Source organism: Hypanus sabinus, chromosome 2 (genome assembly GCF_030144855.1).
Source record: "Hypanus sabinus isolate sHypSab1 chromosome 2, sHypSab1.hap1, whole genome shotgun sequence".
Taxonomy (NCBI): Eukaryota; Metazoa; Chordata; class Chondrichthyes; order Myliobatiformes; family Dasyatidae; genus Hypanus; species Hypanus sabinus.
In genome coordinates this window covers 106,212,246-106,227,934 of record NC_082707.1, presented here as the reverse complement: position 1 = coordinate 106,227,934, position 15,689 = coordinate 106,212,246, and the positions used below count along the sequence as shown (strand labels likewise).

Genomic DNA, 15,689 nt, shown 5'->3' with positions numbered 1-15,689 from the left:
GCATGGATTTAGAATCATGTCTGGCAGATCTGTATGTTTTTTTTAAGGTATAACTGATATGGGGAAACGAATCAATGCTAAATTCTTCGAAAAGTTTGCACACCAGAAATCAAAATTACTGCAAATAGAATTCAGAATAATATATTGTTAATTATTAATAGACAATTAAAAACAGAGTACAGGATTAAGTGGGTTATTTTCAGTTTGGAAGGCGGTGATCAGTTAGGGTTTTAGGAGCCTCAGTTCGGTCCCGAAGTCATTGATTTGGATGAATGATGCAAAGCGGGTGGCGGAATGAATTGTGACGAGAATGCAGAGAGGCTTCGGGGGTTGTGGACAGGCCAGTTCATCGGAAGAAATCATGGCCGAAGGATTGTAAAGATAAGAGATCTTCTATTTTCTCGGAAATGTAGAAAGGCAGAGATCTTTGTCTTGGCAAGAGATTTAAAAATCTTGTTCAGAGGCTAATGGGTGTTCTTCCACACAGATCACAGTGCCTAGCTTCGGAGATAGTATTCTATCAGAGGATTAATCAAGAACTCCGAAAACGTTCTCCTCCTACCAAGTTGAAAGGTGTTTTTTCCCCAAAGTTCCACAAACGTTGCCCAGATCTTGTTAGATCTCTTATTGCGAAGAGCCGCCGAGTGCTCCCGCACAAACGAGAGCAGAGGAAGAGGGTTAGGTTTTCGGAGGCTCAGGCTGCCTCCGTGGGGAGTTTCCCAAGCCACGCACAACCCGTGGAGAGACTTTCCAGTCACCCTCTCGCCCAGGTTCTCTTCTGCCGTAGTGCGACGTGTGCCCCCTGCAGGTTCAGCCCCGCCCGCTTTGATAGACAGAGGAACACGTAGCTCCGCATTCCTGGCATTCCAGCTGCGCCTCGCTCCCCGGCACACGTCGGAACGCAGTTATTCTTCAGCTGGAAAGCGCACGGGTAGTGTGCTCCGTCCTTTCAGCTCCCTACGCTACTGTTGCAAGGTGAGATAGAGCTCGTGTTTCGTTATCGTGATCGAATTCCTCCGCTGAACAACATCCGAGTCCTAACGTGATCCACCAACTTTACTGGACTGTACAATCTACTTGGGAAAGTTTCACAGATTGTCCCCGCGGGTAATCAGGCTTCTGATAGAAGAACCGTGAAAATGGGTTGGAACCGAGTGATTCTTCTCCCGGTGTCCCTTCCCCGCAGATTTTCCGCTCTGCGCTTTTTCTCGCTGGCAAATGATGTCAGTGGACAAAAATATACCAAGTGAAAGCGGTGGCTGGAGGAATTACTGAAAGGGATAGGGAAGACTGCAGATTCCAATGTGCGCCGACCGAACGGGGAGCGATTCTAGATCCTTAAATTATTTCAAGTTATAAAAGTAAACAGCGTGTTGGCAAATATTGCATACTGTAGCTAATTCCTCTTGAAACGTAAGTTACAAAATAGTCCCGCGTAGTAGTAACTTGGAAATTGGAAAGTAATCGTGGAAAGCGGCGTTACAGGTAGAAGGGCGGTGAAAACGATGTTTAGCGCGCTGCCTTTATCAGCCAGGGCAACGAGAATTGGAGTTGGGATATTATTTTGTATAATCACTAATGAGCCCACATGGAGTACTTTGTGCAGTTTTTGTCACGGTGTTGTACAAAAGATTGACTAAATATTGCCAGGACTACGGGGACTGAGATATAGGGAGAGATTGGCCAGTCTAGTTCTTCATTCCTTGGAAGGAGGGAGAAAGACGGGCGATCTTACAGAAACAAGTTTATGAGAGGCACAGATAGATGCACTGACTTCCCCAGGGTAGCGGAGTGCCAATCTAGGAAACATGGATTTAGGGTGAGAGGGGAATGATTTAAAAGGGACCCGAAGGACAAGTTTTACACACAGAGGGTGGTGAGTGGGTGAGTACATGGAACAAACTGCCAAAGTGTCATTGAAGAAGAACCGGGGGGGGGGGGGGGGGCGTGGAGGGATATGGGGAAAACAACATTCGTACTGGCTAGGTGGATTTGTTGGGCTGTGTTGTGTTGCTCAATGACTCTACGTCATATAGTTTCAGTAAAATAGAGTGGACTAGGAAATATTAATATTGCTGACGTTACCCAATATCAAACTGTCTCCCATTTTACCATGCTTTCTAACAAACATTATAGATAAGATATTCTCATTGTAACTGCTTAACTTAGAGATGTTAGTGGTCATATTAAGTATTCATATTGAACATGCATGTTAGTTGAGGGTTACAAAAAATTAAATCAATAATGAATCTTGCTTAAAAGAAGCTCACGGAGAACATAATTATGATTTCTCCTTTTACTTAATGACTTTACCCTCCTGGTATTGAAGGCTCAGAAATTCTGTGATGTTCATCTGAAGAATGCTTACTCATGTGCAGATCTAGAGTTCTTTGTAGAATAGATAGGAAGAAGGTATTTTAAATTCAAAGATATTTAATGGCTATTTTGGCTGGCTGGCAGGTGATCAGGCTCCAGAGCAGTAGTCTGAGGTGTTTTCATGTTGCATTGGAATGTGTGGCCTGCCATGGGATTCTGCTGGAAGGTGAATGAGCCTTTGTTTTGGAAAACTTCAGGAATGTATCTCCTTTCATAAGTCTTCTGTTTTTTTTCAATGGTAATATTCAGGGTAATCAGACTTAACTGAGAAGGAATGTTTCCCAGTGGAGGGGATTTGTGTACCCACATAATTATGGACAGATTTACATTATTATAAATGTATTTTGGGAGCAATAGCTTTTCCTGTGAATGTATATTCAAGTGGTTAGAAATGCTAATTAATTAGAATCTACGTACACATTGTGTACTTCTTGCAGCAAAGAATGCCAAGGGCACGTGCTATAAAAATGCATAAAACCAGACCCCAGATCCAGTAGAGAAATAAAAGTTGGGCTCTTTTCACTCCTAAGCATCCCAAGTTAATGGTTTCATTGGTAAATTCTATATTACACCCGTCCTTTCATAAATCAAGATTATTTGCAGTCAAATGTTGCAATTGCTTTGATCCTCTTGTGGCGACCCATTTCCTGGCGCATCCGAACCGACTCACAATTAGATAGCCTATGGGGGTTTGCGAGCACAGAGCTTTGGAGCCTCTGCGCCATGGGGGGCCGGTTGAGGGAGGCTTAAAAGTGAGGCTGAAGTTTTCGAATAAAGTTTTTTCCTTCGACTACAGTTACCGACTCCGTGTCGTAATTTTAGCGCTGCGTGTAGCACACCGCTACACTCTTTCCAGCTGGTGGTGGCTGAACAAAAACAACAGAAGATGTTGTGAGGGAAAGTTTTTAACAGTTGAAAAAGTGAGGAAGATGAAATGCAGATGGTCTTCATCGTTGAAACTAGTAGAAAAAAATTGTGAGATTTGGTTCTCATTCTTGGCATTTTATAGTTGGAATTTCCTGTAGGGCGTTCAGACTAATTTGTGCTCAGTCTAATTCCTTCAGCTCTTCCTTCACCATTCACTGGCTTAATGCCTTGCATTCCTCAAATTCATGTCATTATCTGATGATGATAAAACATGGAGGTGGAGACTTGAGGGAGAGGCAACTTCCAGGGAGGTTCTTCAGTGCAGCAGTGACCTGGCAGAGACTTCGGAATGTCTGGTGCTGCTAAATTTTATTGTGGCATTTTTCTTGGAAGAAAGAATGTAAAACAACCTGGAACAGTACAGCCCAGCACACCATGTTTGAGCCAATAATAATTCCAATTTAAACTGCACATTGCCCTTATCTTCCTATTCCCTGCCTCTTCCCATTTCTGTCAAACTTTGTGCAGCCTGAGACCCAGTGAAATATTGTCTACTGTAGATCTCCTGTGGCGATGGACAAATTGCTGTGGGTCCAGCTCCTTGCTCAGGCAGGAGTTAATTATGGACATAACCAATGTTTTAAAGCACTTCATTACAGTAGATTTGAGTACTAGCTTTCCATAGTTTTTGATGCAACTTTTCCTGCTCGACTGGCTACATTATGAGTGCTGCCCTTTTGAAATGGGTGGGTGGAACATTAGACTGATTGAAGATGTCTTTGAACACTCCTATTAGTTAATCAACTCAGGTTTGCAGTACCCAGCTAGGTAAATTAGCAGGGCCTGATGCTTTGCAAGGGTCTGTTTTGACATCATTCTCCAGGACAGAAGTCATAGAGTCACTGGACGCCATGGATGTTCGCACAGATGTAGTTACTCTCCGTTTCAAAGCATGTATCATAGGCATTGAGCTCATTGGAGAGTGAAGCATCATTGCCATACGTGCCATTAGGTTCCACCTTAAAGGAAGAGAAGCCCTACCACATCTATTGTGCATCCAATTCTGCCTCTAATTTCACACAGAACTTTCTTTTCACTCTCACAATGGCCTTCCATAGATTATACTTGGACTGTTTGTAGGTTGTCCAGTGTTGTGTACCATCTACCCTGAACTCAGGTGTAATTTCACAACTGTTCTAGTCACTCTCAGAATGAAATTCCTATGGTTAACTTTACAAAGCAACCATTGCTGTAGATATCATCGTTAAATATAGAGGAGTAACGGTCTTGGATTGTTCCATTACGAGGAACTCTTGGAGTGGCTGCGGCTCTTCAAGAAAAGTTGAGTAAAATTTAATAACAGATGCTCAAAGTAATGGAGGGTTTTGATAGAGTGAATAAAAAGCTGTTTCCTTGCAGAGAGCAGGGTGGGTGACCATAAACTAGCAGAATCAGATCATTGGCCAAAGCAGTGCTTCTTTATTCCGAGTTGTGCTCTTAAATGCATGGTCTGAAAAGGCTGAGGAAATGGATTGAACAGTAATATTCAACAGGCATGAACATTGGGATTGAGAAACAGGATGTTTGCGAGACCCTTGGAAAGAAAATCAAAACATGAGAAACAGAAGGAGGCCATTCATCTTTCCCTCCTCCAACAATTGCCCCTTATCTTCTGAAGCCACGAACTCCAAACCTCTTGATTCCCTCAGTAATTAAAACATTGGTTGATCACTGAGCTTCTATATCCATTGTGGACAGAGAACTCCACAGGGTTAACACCTCTGGATGAGAAATTCTTATCTTTCATGAATAGCCAAGCTATTTAGAGATTGTTGCCAGAGCCTGGACTTCTCAGCAGTGGGAAAGAACATCTCTGTAAGGTCCTTACTTCATAGAGATCACCTCTCATCTTTCTAAAGTGCTCAGGTTCCCTTTTGCTTGACCTCTCCTTGCAAGACAATCTGGAAATGCAGGGTTCATACACTTCCTTGCACTTCCTCCTTTGTAAGATTACCATAGGTAATGAGAAGAGATATACCAGATAGCATAATGGAAGTAAGTTACCTTTATTCTTCTCCCTAAACCAAGAGAAATTGGGAGAGTGGAGTAATTAAATGACTCATTCAGGGCTTTCAGTGCCTCAGCGATGAATACAGAGTGCTGATCTTATGGTTCTATGAAACAACTCTGAAATAAAAATAATCTGGCCTTTGAGTCAATGGGACAGATTCTTACAATCCTGATCCCCTGAGTAGGGATACGGTTGAGGCTGGCTGACCTCAGCAATGTTTAGAAGAATCTGGAGGACAAGGGGGATAGTGAAAGATATAGCATTGAAACAGGCCATTTGGCCAATTGAGCTGTCAATCACAATTTTACACTAATCCTCCCCTAATCCATTTTATTAACCTTACATTGTCCTCTGGCTGAAGAGACACATATGCAGACCTAGAAGCTAGAGCTAACTACAGGGTAATTGTCCCCAGGTAGAAGTCTTGTAAATCTTGAATTGCTTGTCTCCCGCAGGAATGTAGTTGCTCACTCTTTGAGTATATTTGTTAATATTGACAGAATTTGCACACTGGTAGAAGAGTCTATGGGCATTAGGTGGGGAGCACAGGCTGACTCCTCCTTAGACCCTCAGTGTAAAATGGCCAAATGTGTATTGGGCCAAATGTGCACTGATATATCTGTGTGGGGCCTTTGTACACTGTTATCTCTGGGGCCTGTGTGCACTGATCCGTCTGTTTGAGGCTGGTGTGCACTGATCCCTCTGTGTGGGGCCTGTGTGCACTGATCCCTCTGTGTGGGGCCTGTGTGCACTGATATCTCTGAGTGGGGCCTGTGTGTACTGATATCTCTGGGGCCTGTGTGCATCGATATCTCTGGGGCCTGTGTGCTCCGATTTCTCTGGGGCCTGTGTGCACTGATATCTCTGGGGCCTGTGTGCACTGACATCGCTGGGGCCTGTGTGCAGTGACATCTCTGGACCCTGTGTGCACTGATATCTCTGTGTGGGGCCTATGTGCACTGACATGTCTGGGCCCTGTGTGCACTGATATCTCTGTGTGGGGCCTATGTGCACTGACATGTCTGGGCCCTGTGTGCACTGATATCTCTGTACATCGGGGCCTATTGCCATTGTCCACAGGTCCCTATGAAGTGGTCCATGAACCTCATTGGCCTGTTTTGTCTTTCAGAATTGATTCCAGAGCTGAGGCAGGATGCGGACTGCAGAAGACTCATCAGGTACGGTGCTCCACCGGCTCATCCAGGAGCAGCTGCGCTATGGGAACCTGACGGACAACCGGGCACTGCTGGCCATCCAACAGCAGGCGATGAGGGTTGGGACAGGCAGTCCCCGCTCTTCACTGGAGAGCCTTACACAAGAGGAGTGTCACATCGTTCAGCACTCTACGCGACAGGAGCCACAGGGTCAGGAGCACCAGGGAGACTTCACACACTCGGAGAACCTCCTTCATCGGCTACAGCAGATGCAGCTAAATGGGGAGGCACTGCCGTCCTACGAGGAGGCAAAAGCCCAGTCCCAGTTCCTGGCCGGGCACAGGCGGCAGCAGCTGCCCACTGACTCAGGCCCTAACGTGGCCACTGAAACACACTCAGCCTCAACCCAAGGCAGAGCCCACCAGGACCTTCACAGCAATGCCCTCAAAGATCTGAAGCACGAGCATGTGCGCTCCCTCAGCGAGAGGCTGATGCAGCTTTCTCTGGAGAGGAATGGGCCTAAAACTCCAACCACCATGAGCTCTTCACACAGTTTCCCCCAGCTTTCGAAACGCCACAAGCTGCCAGTGGTGTCAGGGTGCCAGGGGCACATTCAGTCTGTGGAGCACCGTGGGCCTCCTCCAGAATACCCCTTTCACGCAAAGGCAGCTGCTCCCATACACCCTCATTCCCAGCAGCACCTCAATGATGAAGGCCCCACTCCATGCTCTGACAGACAGCACCTCAACACCAACAGGCGTGGCTACAGCGCTCAAGAACAGTCTCCCAGGTAACTATACTGTAAATTTCATCACTAAAATCAGTCTCTGAGCCAGCGGAGGTGGAATGGTTGGGATCACATCACAGAGTGCCCAAGGTCTCTGATGTCATCCCAGCTCCATACTGGGTTAGCAGCTGATAAAAATGGCCTTGCAGTGTTACATGACAGGGAGATGCAAAGGAGCAGGCCTCAGCTCCAGTTACTATCCAGAGAGATTGGAAGGAAAGGTATAGGTGCCCAGCAAGACCAAATTAGCCTTTATGTGTGAGGGCTTTTTCCAAAACCCTCACTCCAGGGTCAAAACATGGTATAATGTTGAGGGGTGTAAAAAGAAGGAAAGGAGATCATGAAGGAGATGCCAAGTTACTCAAAGTTCAATGTTCAAAGTAAAATTCTATTATCAAATACAACCCTGAGATTCATATTCCTGAAGGCATACTCTGCAAATCTATAAAATAGTAACTGTAACATCTTCAATGAAAGATCAACTAGAGTGCAGAAGACAACAAGCTGTGCAAATGCAAATATAAATAATTGTAATACATAATGAGATAACAAGATAAAGAGTCATTAGAATGTGATCCTTGGTTGTGGCAACATCTCAATGGATGAGCAAGTGAGTATAGTTATCATCTTTTGTTCAAGAGCTTGATAGTTGATGGGTAGTAACTGTTCTTGAACCTGGTAGTGTGAGCCCTGAGACCTCTATACCTTCTCCCTGACGGCAATAGTGAGAAAAGAGCAAGGCCTGGGTGATGGGGATCTCTGATGATGTTTCATGTTGATGTGCTCAATGGTTGGAAGGACTTTACCTGTGATGTACTGAGCCAAATCCACTACCATTTGTAAGATTTTCCATACAAAGGCATTGGTGTTTCCATCCCAGGCCATGATGCAGCCAATCAATACACTCTCCAGTACACATCTATAGAAGTTTGTCAAAGTTTTGGATGTCATGCTGAAGCTCTGCAGATTTCTGAGGAACTAGAGGCACTGCTGTGCTTTCTTCACAATTGCACTTACATGCTGGGTCCAGGACAGGTCGGCTGAAACAGTAACACCCAGCAGTGTTGACTCTCTCCACCTCTGATCCACTGATGAGGAATGGCTCATGGAACTCTGGTTTTCTCCTCCTGAAGTCTACAATCCATTCCTCGGTTTTGTTGACATTGAGTGAGAGGTTGTTATGACTCCACAGCCAGATTTTCAATCTCCCTCCTGTGTGCTGATTCATCACCACCTTTGATTCTGCCCACAACAGTGGTGTCATCAGCAAACTTGTATATGGTGTTGGAGCTGTGCTGAGCTGTGTAAAGTGAGTAGAGCAGGGCGCTAAGTACACAGCCCTGTGGTGCTCTTGAGCTGATGGAGATTGTGGAGGAGATGTTGTTGCCAATCTAAAATGACTGGGTCTGAAAGTGAGCAAGTCTAGGAGGTATTGAGTCCAAGGTCTTGGAGATTATTGATTAATTTTGAGGGGATGATGATATTGAATGCTGAGCTGTAATTGATAAAGAGCATCCTAGTATATGCATCTTTGCTGTCCAGATGTTCCCGGATTGAGTGAAGAGCCAGAGAGACAGCATCTGCTGTGGACCTGTTGCTCCAGTAGGCAAATTGGAGTGGATTTAAGTCACCTCTCAGGCAGGAGCTGATATGTTCCATCACCAGCCTCTCAAAACACTTCATCACTGTGAATGCAGGTGCCACGGGGTGATTGAGGCAGGTCACTACACCTTTCTTAGGCACCAGTATGATTGAAGCCTGCTTGAAGCAGGTGGGTACCACACTGCTAAAGTGAGAGGTTAAAGATCTCAGTGAACACACCGGCCAGTTGATCAGCACTGGTCTTTGGTACTTGGCCAGGTATCCCACCCTGTCTGGACGTTTTCCTTGGATTCACCCTCCTGAAGGCAGCCCACATGTGAGCTTCAGATACTGAGATCAAAGGGTCATTGAGAGATGGGGAGATTTGCGATGGTTCCTCCATGATCTTTCAGTCAAAGTGAGCATAGAGGACATTGAGCTAACTGGAAGCGAAACCCTGCTGCCTCCCATGTCACTTGATTTTACTTTGAGTGCGGTGATAGCTTTCAAGCTCTGCCACAGCAGTGAGTGTCTCTTGTTGATTCAAGTGTGGTCTGGAATCTCCATTTCGCCCATGCAATGGCTTTCTGGAGATTGTACCTGCACCTCTTGTAGCTTTCTTGGTCTCCAGACTTGAATGTCTCTGATCTGGTCCTCAGCAAAGTTCAGATCTCATGGTTCATACAGGGCTTCTGATTGGAGAAGACTGAATGACTTAGTGGGGGCACTCTCATCTACAGCTGTTTAATAAAATCTGTTACATCCCTGGTGTATTCATTCAGATCTCCAGATGACCATGGCCTAGTCTACTGTCTCAAAGCAATCCTGTAATCATTCCTCTGCCTCTGAGCTCTGGAGTCTTGGTTTTTTGGCTCTGCCTGTTTGCAGTTAGGAGGAGGACAGCCAATTTGCCAAAATATGATCTGGACAAGGAATGGTAGGCATTCCTCATCTTAGTTAAGCAGTGATCTAGTATATGGGGTCCCCTGCTGCTGCAGCTTATATGCTGGTGATAATTTGGCAGCACTTTCTTCAAACAGGCTTGGTTGAAGTCTCCATCTGTAATTTGAAATGTGTCGGGATGGGCGGCTTCTCGTTTGGCGATGACGTTGTGCAGCATTGTGGTATATAAGTACCATCAGGATCTTGGCTGAGAGCTCTTGAGTCAAATGCAACTGAAGGCTTTTGACTATTAGGCGTGCCAAGGGGGAGCACAAGTTCGACAAAACTACCATGTCAGAGCACCAGTGGAATTGATTATGAAACACACGCCTCCTCCCTTTGCCTTACCAGAGTCCGTAGTTTGGTCCATTCTGAAAATCGTAAATCCATCAGGTCTGACTGCTGTGTCCAGCGTGTCAGCAGATAACCAAGTCTCGATACAGCAAACAATGCAGATGTTTCTCATCTGCCTTTGATACAGCTGTCTTGTCTTCAGGTCATCAGTTTTATTCTCCAGTGACTGCACATTCGCTGGGTAGACAAGGCCTCATTCCCTCTGTGTTTCAGCCTGGCTTATAGTCGCCCCTCCTGCTTCGTTTTCAGCCGTGATGTGCCTTAAAGGCACTGCTCCTGACTGGTCCAGATTTTTCAGTCCATTGTGAGGTTGTTGATGTGATTAAAAACTCTGTTGTTAAGAGGAAATTCCCAGGCTGCAGATTGCAGCAAAAGCAATTCAAAAGAAGTATATTTAAGAGGAATTTTGGAACAATTTTCTGCAGCCCACAGAAAGCTGCTGCTGATCGCTGATGCCATCTTGAATATCACCATCAGGACCTGGAATAAAGGCACACTCATTTTAATTCTTCACTGCCTGCCATGGCAGGATCCATGTCCCAATTCTTTTTTTTTTGCTGCTTTGCATTCAGAACAAAGGGAATAGCTGGGAATATTTTCACTAACAGGTGATCGAGGAGGAGGTACTGGATGAGATGATTGAACAATTACCATTACTGGACAATAGTTCAGGAATGTGTGCTGCTGTTTCAATTTACTATTATTGATAGTTATTATTATTATTGATAGATTATTGATAATTACTTGCTAACTTTCTGTCTGGGATCAGCCAACTTGCAAGAGCAAAGGGTTATGCAGGGGGCAGAGGTTATTTCTAACATTTGTTCTCATTCTGAGCATCCATACAGATGTCACATCAGTAGTCTCTCCTAACTGGCCCATCTCTAAGTAATTGTATAGTTCAAAAAGTTTCCGTAAGGTAGTGATTTTCCGTTCAGTCTCCGCTTTCTGCCATGCCTTCCTGCATTTTGGTTCCTAAATGATAGTTTGAAGGAATACAAAAGAAGTGAAGTATTGTGGAACTTGAGCCTTGCACTAAATTGAAAAAATGTAAATGAAACATAAAGAAAGCTGGTCTTCCCAATGAAATGAGCAAGCAGGCTAAGTTTTATGCTCTGCAGGTCTTCTTAGGTATTCTGTGTGGGTTTTAGAAGATGCTTAAGTTGAGTTTCTCTTTCTATATCAATGGGAGCCATTTAAGAAATAGAAACAAAATCTTACTTGTTTATTGAAGGCATAGGATATGTGCTTCATATAAACCATTCAAATGTACCTGTTCAAAGATCTATTCTACTGAAGACAAAAACATGATCAGTTACAATAGCTACAGAGTCATTCTGCCTGTATGCATGCTGTAATATTTAATTAAAATAAGTTCATCGAAGTCCTCTGTAAACAATGACTGTGTGTCGGTGGGATCTCAGGACTGTTACAATACAACAAACCACACTGATGTGTATCTGGTCATATTTTGAGGTGCGTAACTTACATTTTTCTCATGGCAGGAAACAATGAATTTGCCAAGGGAGATCCAGTCAGTAAGGGAGGGGCGCAAATGCATGTCACCTTCTGTTTTCTGTGCCAGGCAGTGCACTTGCAGGTCTCTCGCTCTCTTGCCCTCAGGCTAGAAGTCAGCATTCACTTGTTCTGTGGTGCTATAGTACCCTAGGAAATCTGGTATGTGCTCTGTGTTTATTGGAGAACCATCTGCTGTTGGACAAATAAAAGTCTGTTGTAGCTCTGTGACCTCTCACAGCTGGGAGCCACACCAGGCTCAGGACCATGCTTTATACGTGTAGCTCTGTCAATATAACAAACTGTTCAGTGTTTCACAAAAGCATATCAATGACATGGAGCCAGATAACATCAGCAATGACTACTTCAGTTTATTTAGAGTGTAATGGATGATCAGCAGTAGATAGCACAAGGTCACTGCCTCACAGCTCAGCAACCATGGTTCCATCTTGACCTCAAGCACTGTGTGGAGTTTGCACATTCTCCAAAGGACTGTGGGTTTCAATCCACTTCCCTAAGATGTGTGAGTCAGTGGGGTAATTAGTCAGTGTAAGTGGCCCCTGGTATGTAAGTGAATGTTGGAATCTGAGAGGTTTATGGGGATGTGGAAAGAATATAAGGGTGCCTCAGTAGGAGGTTGAGAGGAACCCACAGTCTGTAATGTTAAAGGCACACTGGCCTTTATGTCACCCACAAACGGCTGGGACAGCATGATCGTCTTGCTTGACTTCATCTCAAAAGAATGTCCTGTACATAAGGACTCTGCATACTTCTTTGAAATAGCTAATGTTGCGTATTCTTCTCATGAATAAATTGCTTTAATTTGTCAAAGTGGTTAACCATCTTTGCACAAACAGCGATGCCAAAGATTTAAGGATAATGCTGGTTATCTGGTTGAGAATATTTTTGCGTTATTCGGTGGTTTTCGAGTGTTTCCCCTTCCCACTGTCATTATTCAATAACGTTTACAATTTTGCTTTGACACTTTCAGGTTCTTACTGTTATGGGTTATTTAAAGAATGCAATCTGCTGTATTAATTCAGTCAAGGATTTTGTTTCAAGTGAAACCTGTATTGTTGAGCTAGAGGTGCTGTAAGAGCCTAAGCTAAACATTGAAGCAAACAAGGAAGCTGAGGCCACGGAATGCAAAGTGACATTCCAGAGTAATGAACCCATTGTGTCATGACATTGTGTGTTTGTGTCATTGTTTTACTCAGGGTGACTCAGTTTGAGGTATCGCATCCCACCCAGCAGCAGAAACACAGCCTCTTGGCCTCAACACAAATGGAGGATGTATCTTTCACTGGAGCTCCATGTGACAGCACCCACATTGTACCAGTGGACCATGTGGCACTGATCAACCGTGCCCAGCAAATGGTGGAGATGTTGCTGAAGGAAAACGAAAACTTACGGAAGGAACTGGATGGACATACTGAAAAGTCAGTCAAAATCCAGAAGGTAAGAAGGAATGTTTGTATTTCTGCTTGGCATTGGGCCCTGGGACATGAAGCATTGTTTGAATAGTTGTGGGTTTTAGTTATGGAGTCCTTGTCTGTCTGAGGAATCAGCTCTGGATTCACAAGCACTCTAGCATTTGTGCATTTGGAGTCAGAAGGTGAGATGGTGAGAACATTCTCCCTTTTTAGGATTTTACCTGTGACCTGGACAAGGGAGTTTCTTCAAAAGTGGTCCCTCCTTGCCCTAGGCCATGTGTGCGTGACATTGGCCTTGGTTGTCTTGACATTTGGTTGAAGTCACGCTGTTTACTTCTACCATCCCTTTCTTAATTGGAGACTTGAGTATAAAGCATCTGGTACATACTCCAATTCAATAGATGCTGGATAATCATGGCCACGATAGCTAAAATGGTGGCATTTATTAGATCAACATAATAGTGCCGTAATCCTCCAGTTTTACATTAGTGTAAAGAAGGGTGGTTTTGTCTGTTGAGGAAAGGTCGAAGGGGTAGAGTTCTCATTGCTGTCATTGTTGGACCAGTCCTGATGGTAGAGGGTAACAAGGCCAATGAATGTCCCAAAAGCCTTATGGATAGTTGTTCAGCTGTTCCCAAACTTCCCATAATAGGGAATATGGGCATGTGTTCACTGAGGGGCTCCATTTTGAGATGTAATCCTGCTCCTTAAGCAGCCCCTTCAGGCTGAAAATGAGGGCTTCCATTCCTTTTCTAAACAGTGGGAAGTGCCTGTTCATCAACTATTCTCAGGTGGGATGGGCAGTATACATCAGTTGTCACACATGGTCAACTGAGCAAAGTCACAGTCCAATGAGAAGGAGGCCCCAAACAGTTGCAGACCAGGTTGTTGGGAGTGTGTGTGTGTGTGTGTGTGTGTGTGTGTGTGTGTGTGTGTGTGTGTGTGTGTGTGTGTGTGTGTGTGTGTCTGTGTGTGTGTGTGTGTGTGTGTGAGACCATTGTTCCTGATAAACAATATGCACTAACTCAGACAAACTTGTTTCAGCTAGTCTATAATAAACATGAACATGACAGCTGTAACTATAAATTTGCTATTACTCTGACACCCTTAAACTTCTGTTGCTGGCTTTGGCTATAATGCTTAAGTAATAAAAGATACTGGGATTTGAGGAGGATTTCAGTAGTTGTTGCTTTTCACATGAATGAGCGCCTTTCATTTGCGTTTACATTAGGTACAAGGAAACCTGTTGATGGGTTAAAAAGAGGGCCTGGCTCCACGTGAATGTTCACATACTTTTGCCTTTGGTGGAATATTTGGAGTTCCTTTGTAGATCATGGGAATGGACAAGTTTTGTCATGCTCAGTTGGGTCTTAGCAGCAAGTCTCTGATTAATGCAGACACTAGCATCCCAGCTGATCTTGGCTGGGGTAATGGAAGGCTTCTTCTGAATTCAATGCCAGTGAGTCTGAAAACCAATTGTTGTTCTTCATTTTAGATGTTGAATTAACAATGGAAGTTATTTCCCAAACTGTAGAACCATTGCTTCACTTTTTATTTTGATTTCTTGCCTGCAAATGTGGAATCTGTAAAATAATGGAGTACGTATCAAGCATTGACTTTGGGTTGTAAACCCCATTTAACTTTATGATTTTAAGCACTTTTGTTTATTGTTTTTACTGATGATTTACTATAACCATCATAAGCAAAAGGTTTTGTAATGTTGGCTGTGTGGCGGCTCGCCAACGGGGCAAGCGAACCGGCTCCAACAGTTGCAAGCAAGTCCACAGCCAGCAGCATTCGAGAAAGCTCTGAGTGCGGGGCAGACCTCGGCCTGGAAACCGACGTCACTTCCGCCCTGCAGAGAGCGGGTACTTAAGTGCGCACTGATTGAAACAGTGAACAGTTCAACCAGATCCTGCTCGACTCAGTGTGTCACTTGTTGCATATCAGCACGACTACATTGGTGACCCCGACGGTCCAACGGCATTTGGACCCAGCATGAACGACTCGGCTCTGCAGAATGCAGTTTCCCTTAAACTGCCAACCTTCTAGACCACTCAACCCCTAGTCTAGTTCGAGCAAGCAGAGGCCCAGTTCTTTTTGAAGATTGACCTGGTCCGAGGGTATCATCAGATTCCAGTCCAGCCAGATGATGTACCCAAGACGGCCCTCATTACCCCCTTTGGCCTGTTCGAGTTCCTCAGGATGCCGTTCCAGCGCCTGATGGACACAGTAGGGCGAGATCTGGATTTTCTGTTCGTCTACCTGGGTGACATACTTATCACCAGCCGCTCCTGCCAGGAACATCTAGCACATTTACACCTGCTCGGCCTACCCACCATCGACTTCTTGGGGCACCGGATCGACTGCCATGGAGCTGTGCCCCTGCCAGCAAAAGTTGAAGCCATCTGCCGATACGCCATACCCAGCACTGTTAAAGGCCTGCAGGAATTTGTTGGGATGGTTAACTTTTACCACTGTTTCCAGCCCTCAGCAGCCCGGGTCATGTGGCCCCTTTTCGGCTTGATGTCCGGCAAGGTCAAAGAGGTCACCTGGACAGAGGAGGCGATGGAGGCTTTCAAACAAGCCAAGAACATGCTAGCAAATGC

At 44.8% G+C, this 15,689-nt stretch overlaps 1 protein-coding gene across 3 annotated transcripts in view; it reads left to right on the top strand.

The window, feature by feature from the left end:
- The first annotated feature begins 200 nt into the window (after window positions 1-200).
- Window positions 201-15,689, top strand: part of amotl2a (angiomotin like 2a) — a 41,948-nt gene continuing 26,459 nt past the window's right edge. Inside the window, exons 1-3 of one of the 3 annotated variants that reach the window (XM_059951355.1) lie at window positions 201-975; window positions 6,444-7,258; window positions 12,865-13,105. In XM_059951355.1, coding sequence (XP_059807338.1) covers window positions 6,468-7,258; window positions 12,865-13,105 — 1,032 coding nt within the window. In that variant the 5' untranslated portion in view covers window positions 201-975; window positions 6,444-6,467. Of the gene's footprint in view, window positions 1,414-6,443; window positions 7,259-12,864; window positions 13,106-15,689 lie in introns of all 3 variants that reach the window. The other 2 variants (XM_059951342.1, XM_059951348.1) reach the window with 2 other exon arrangements.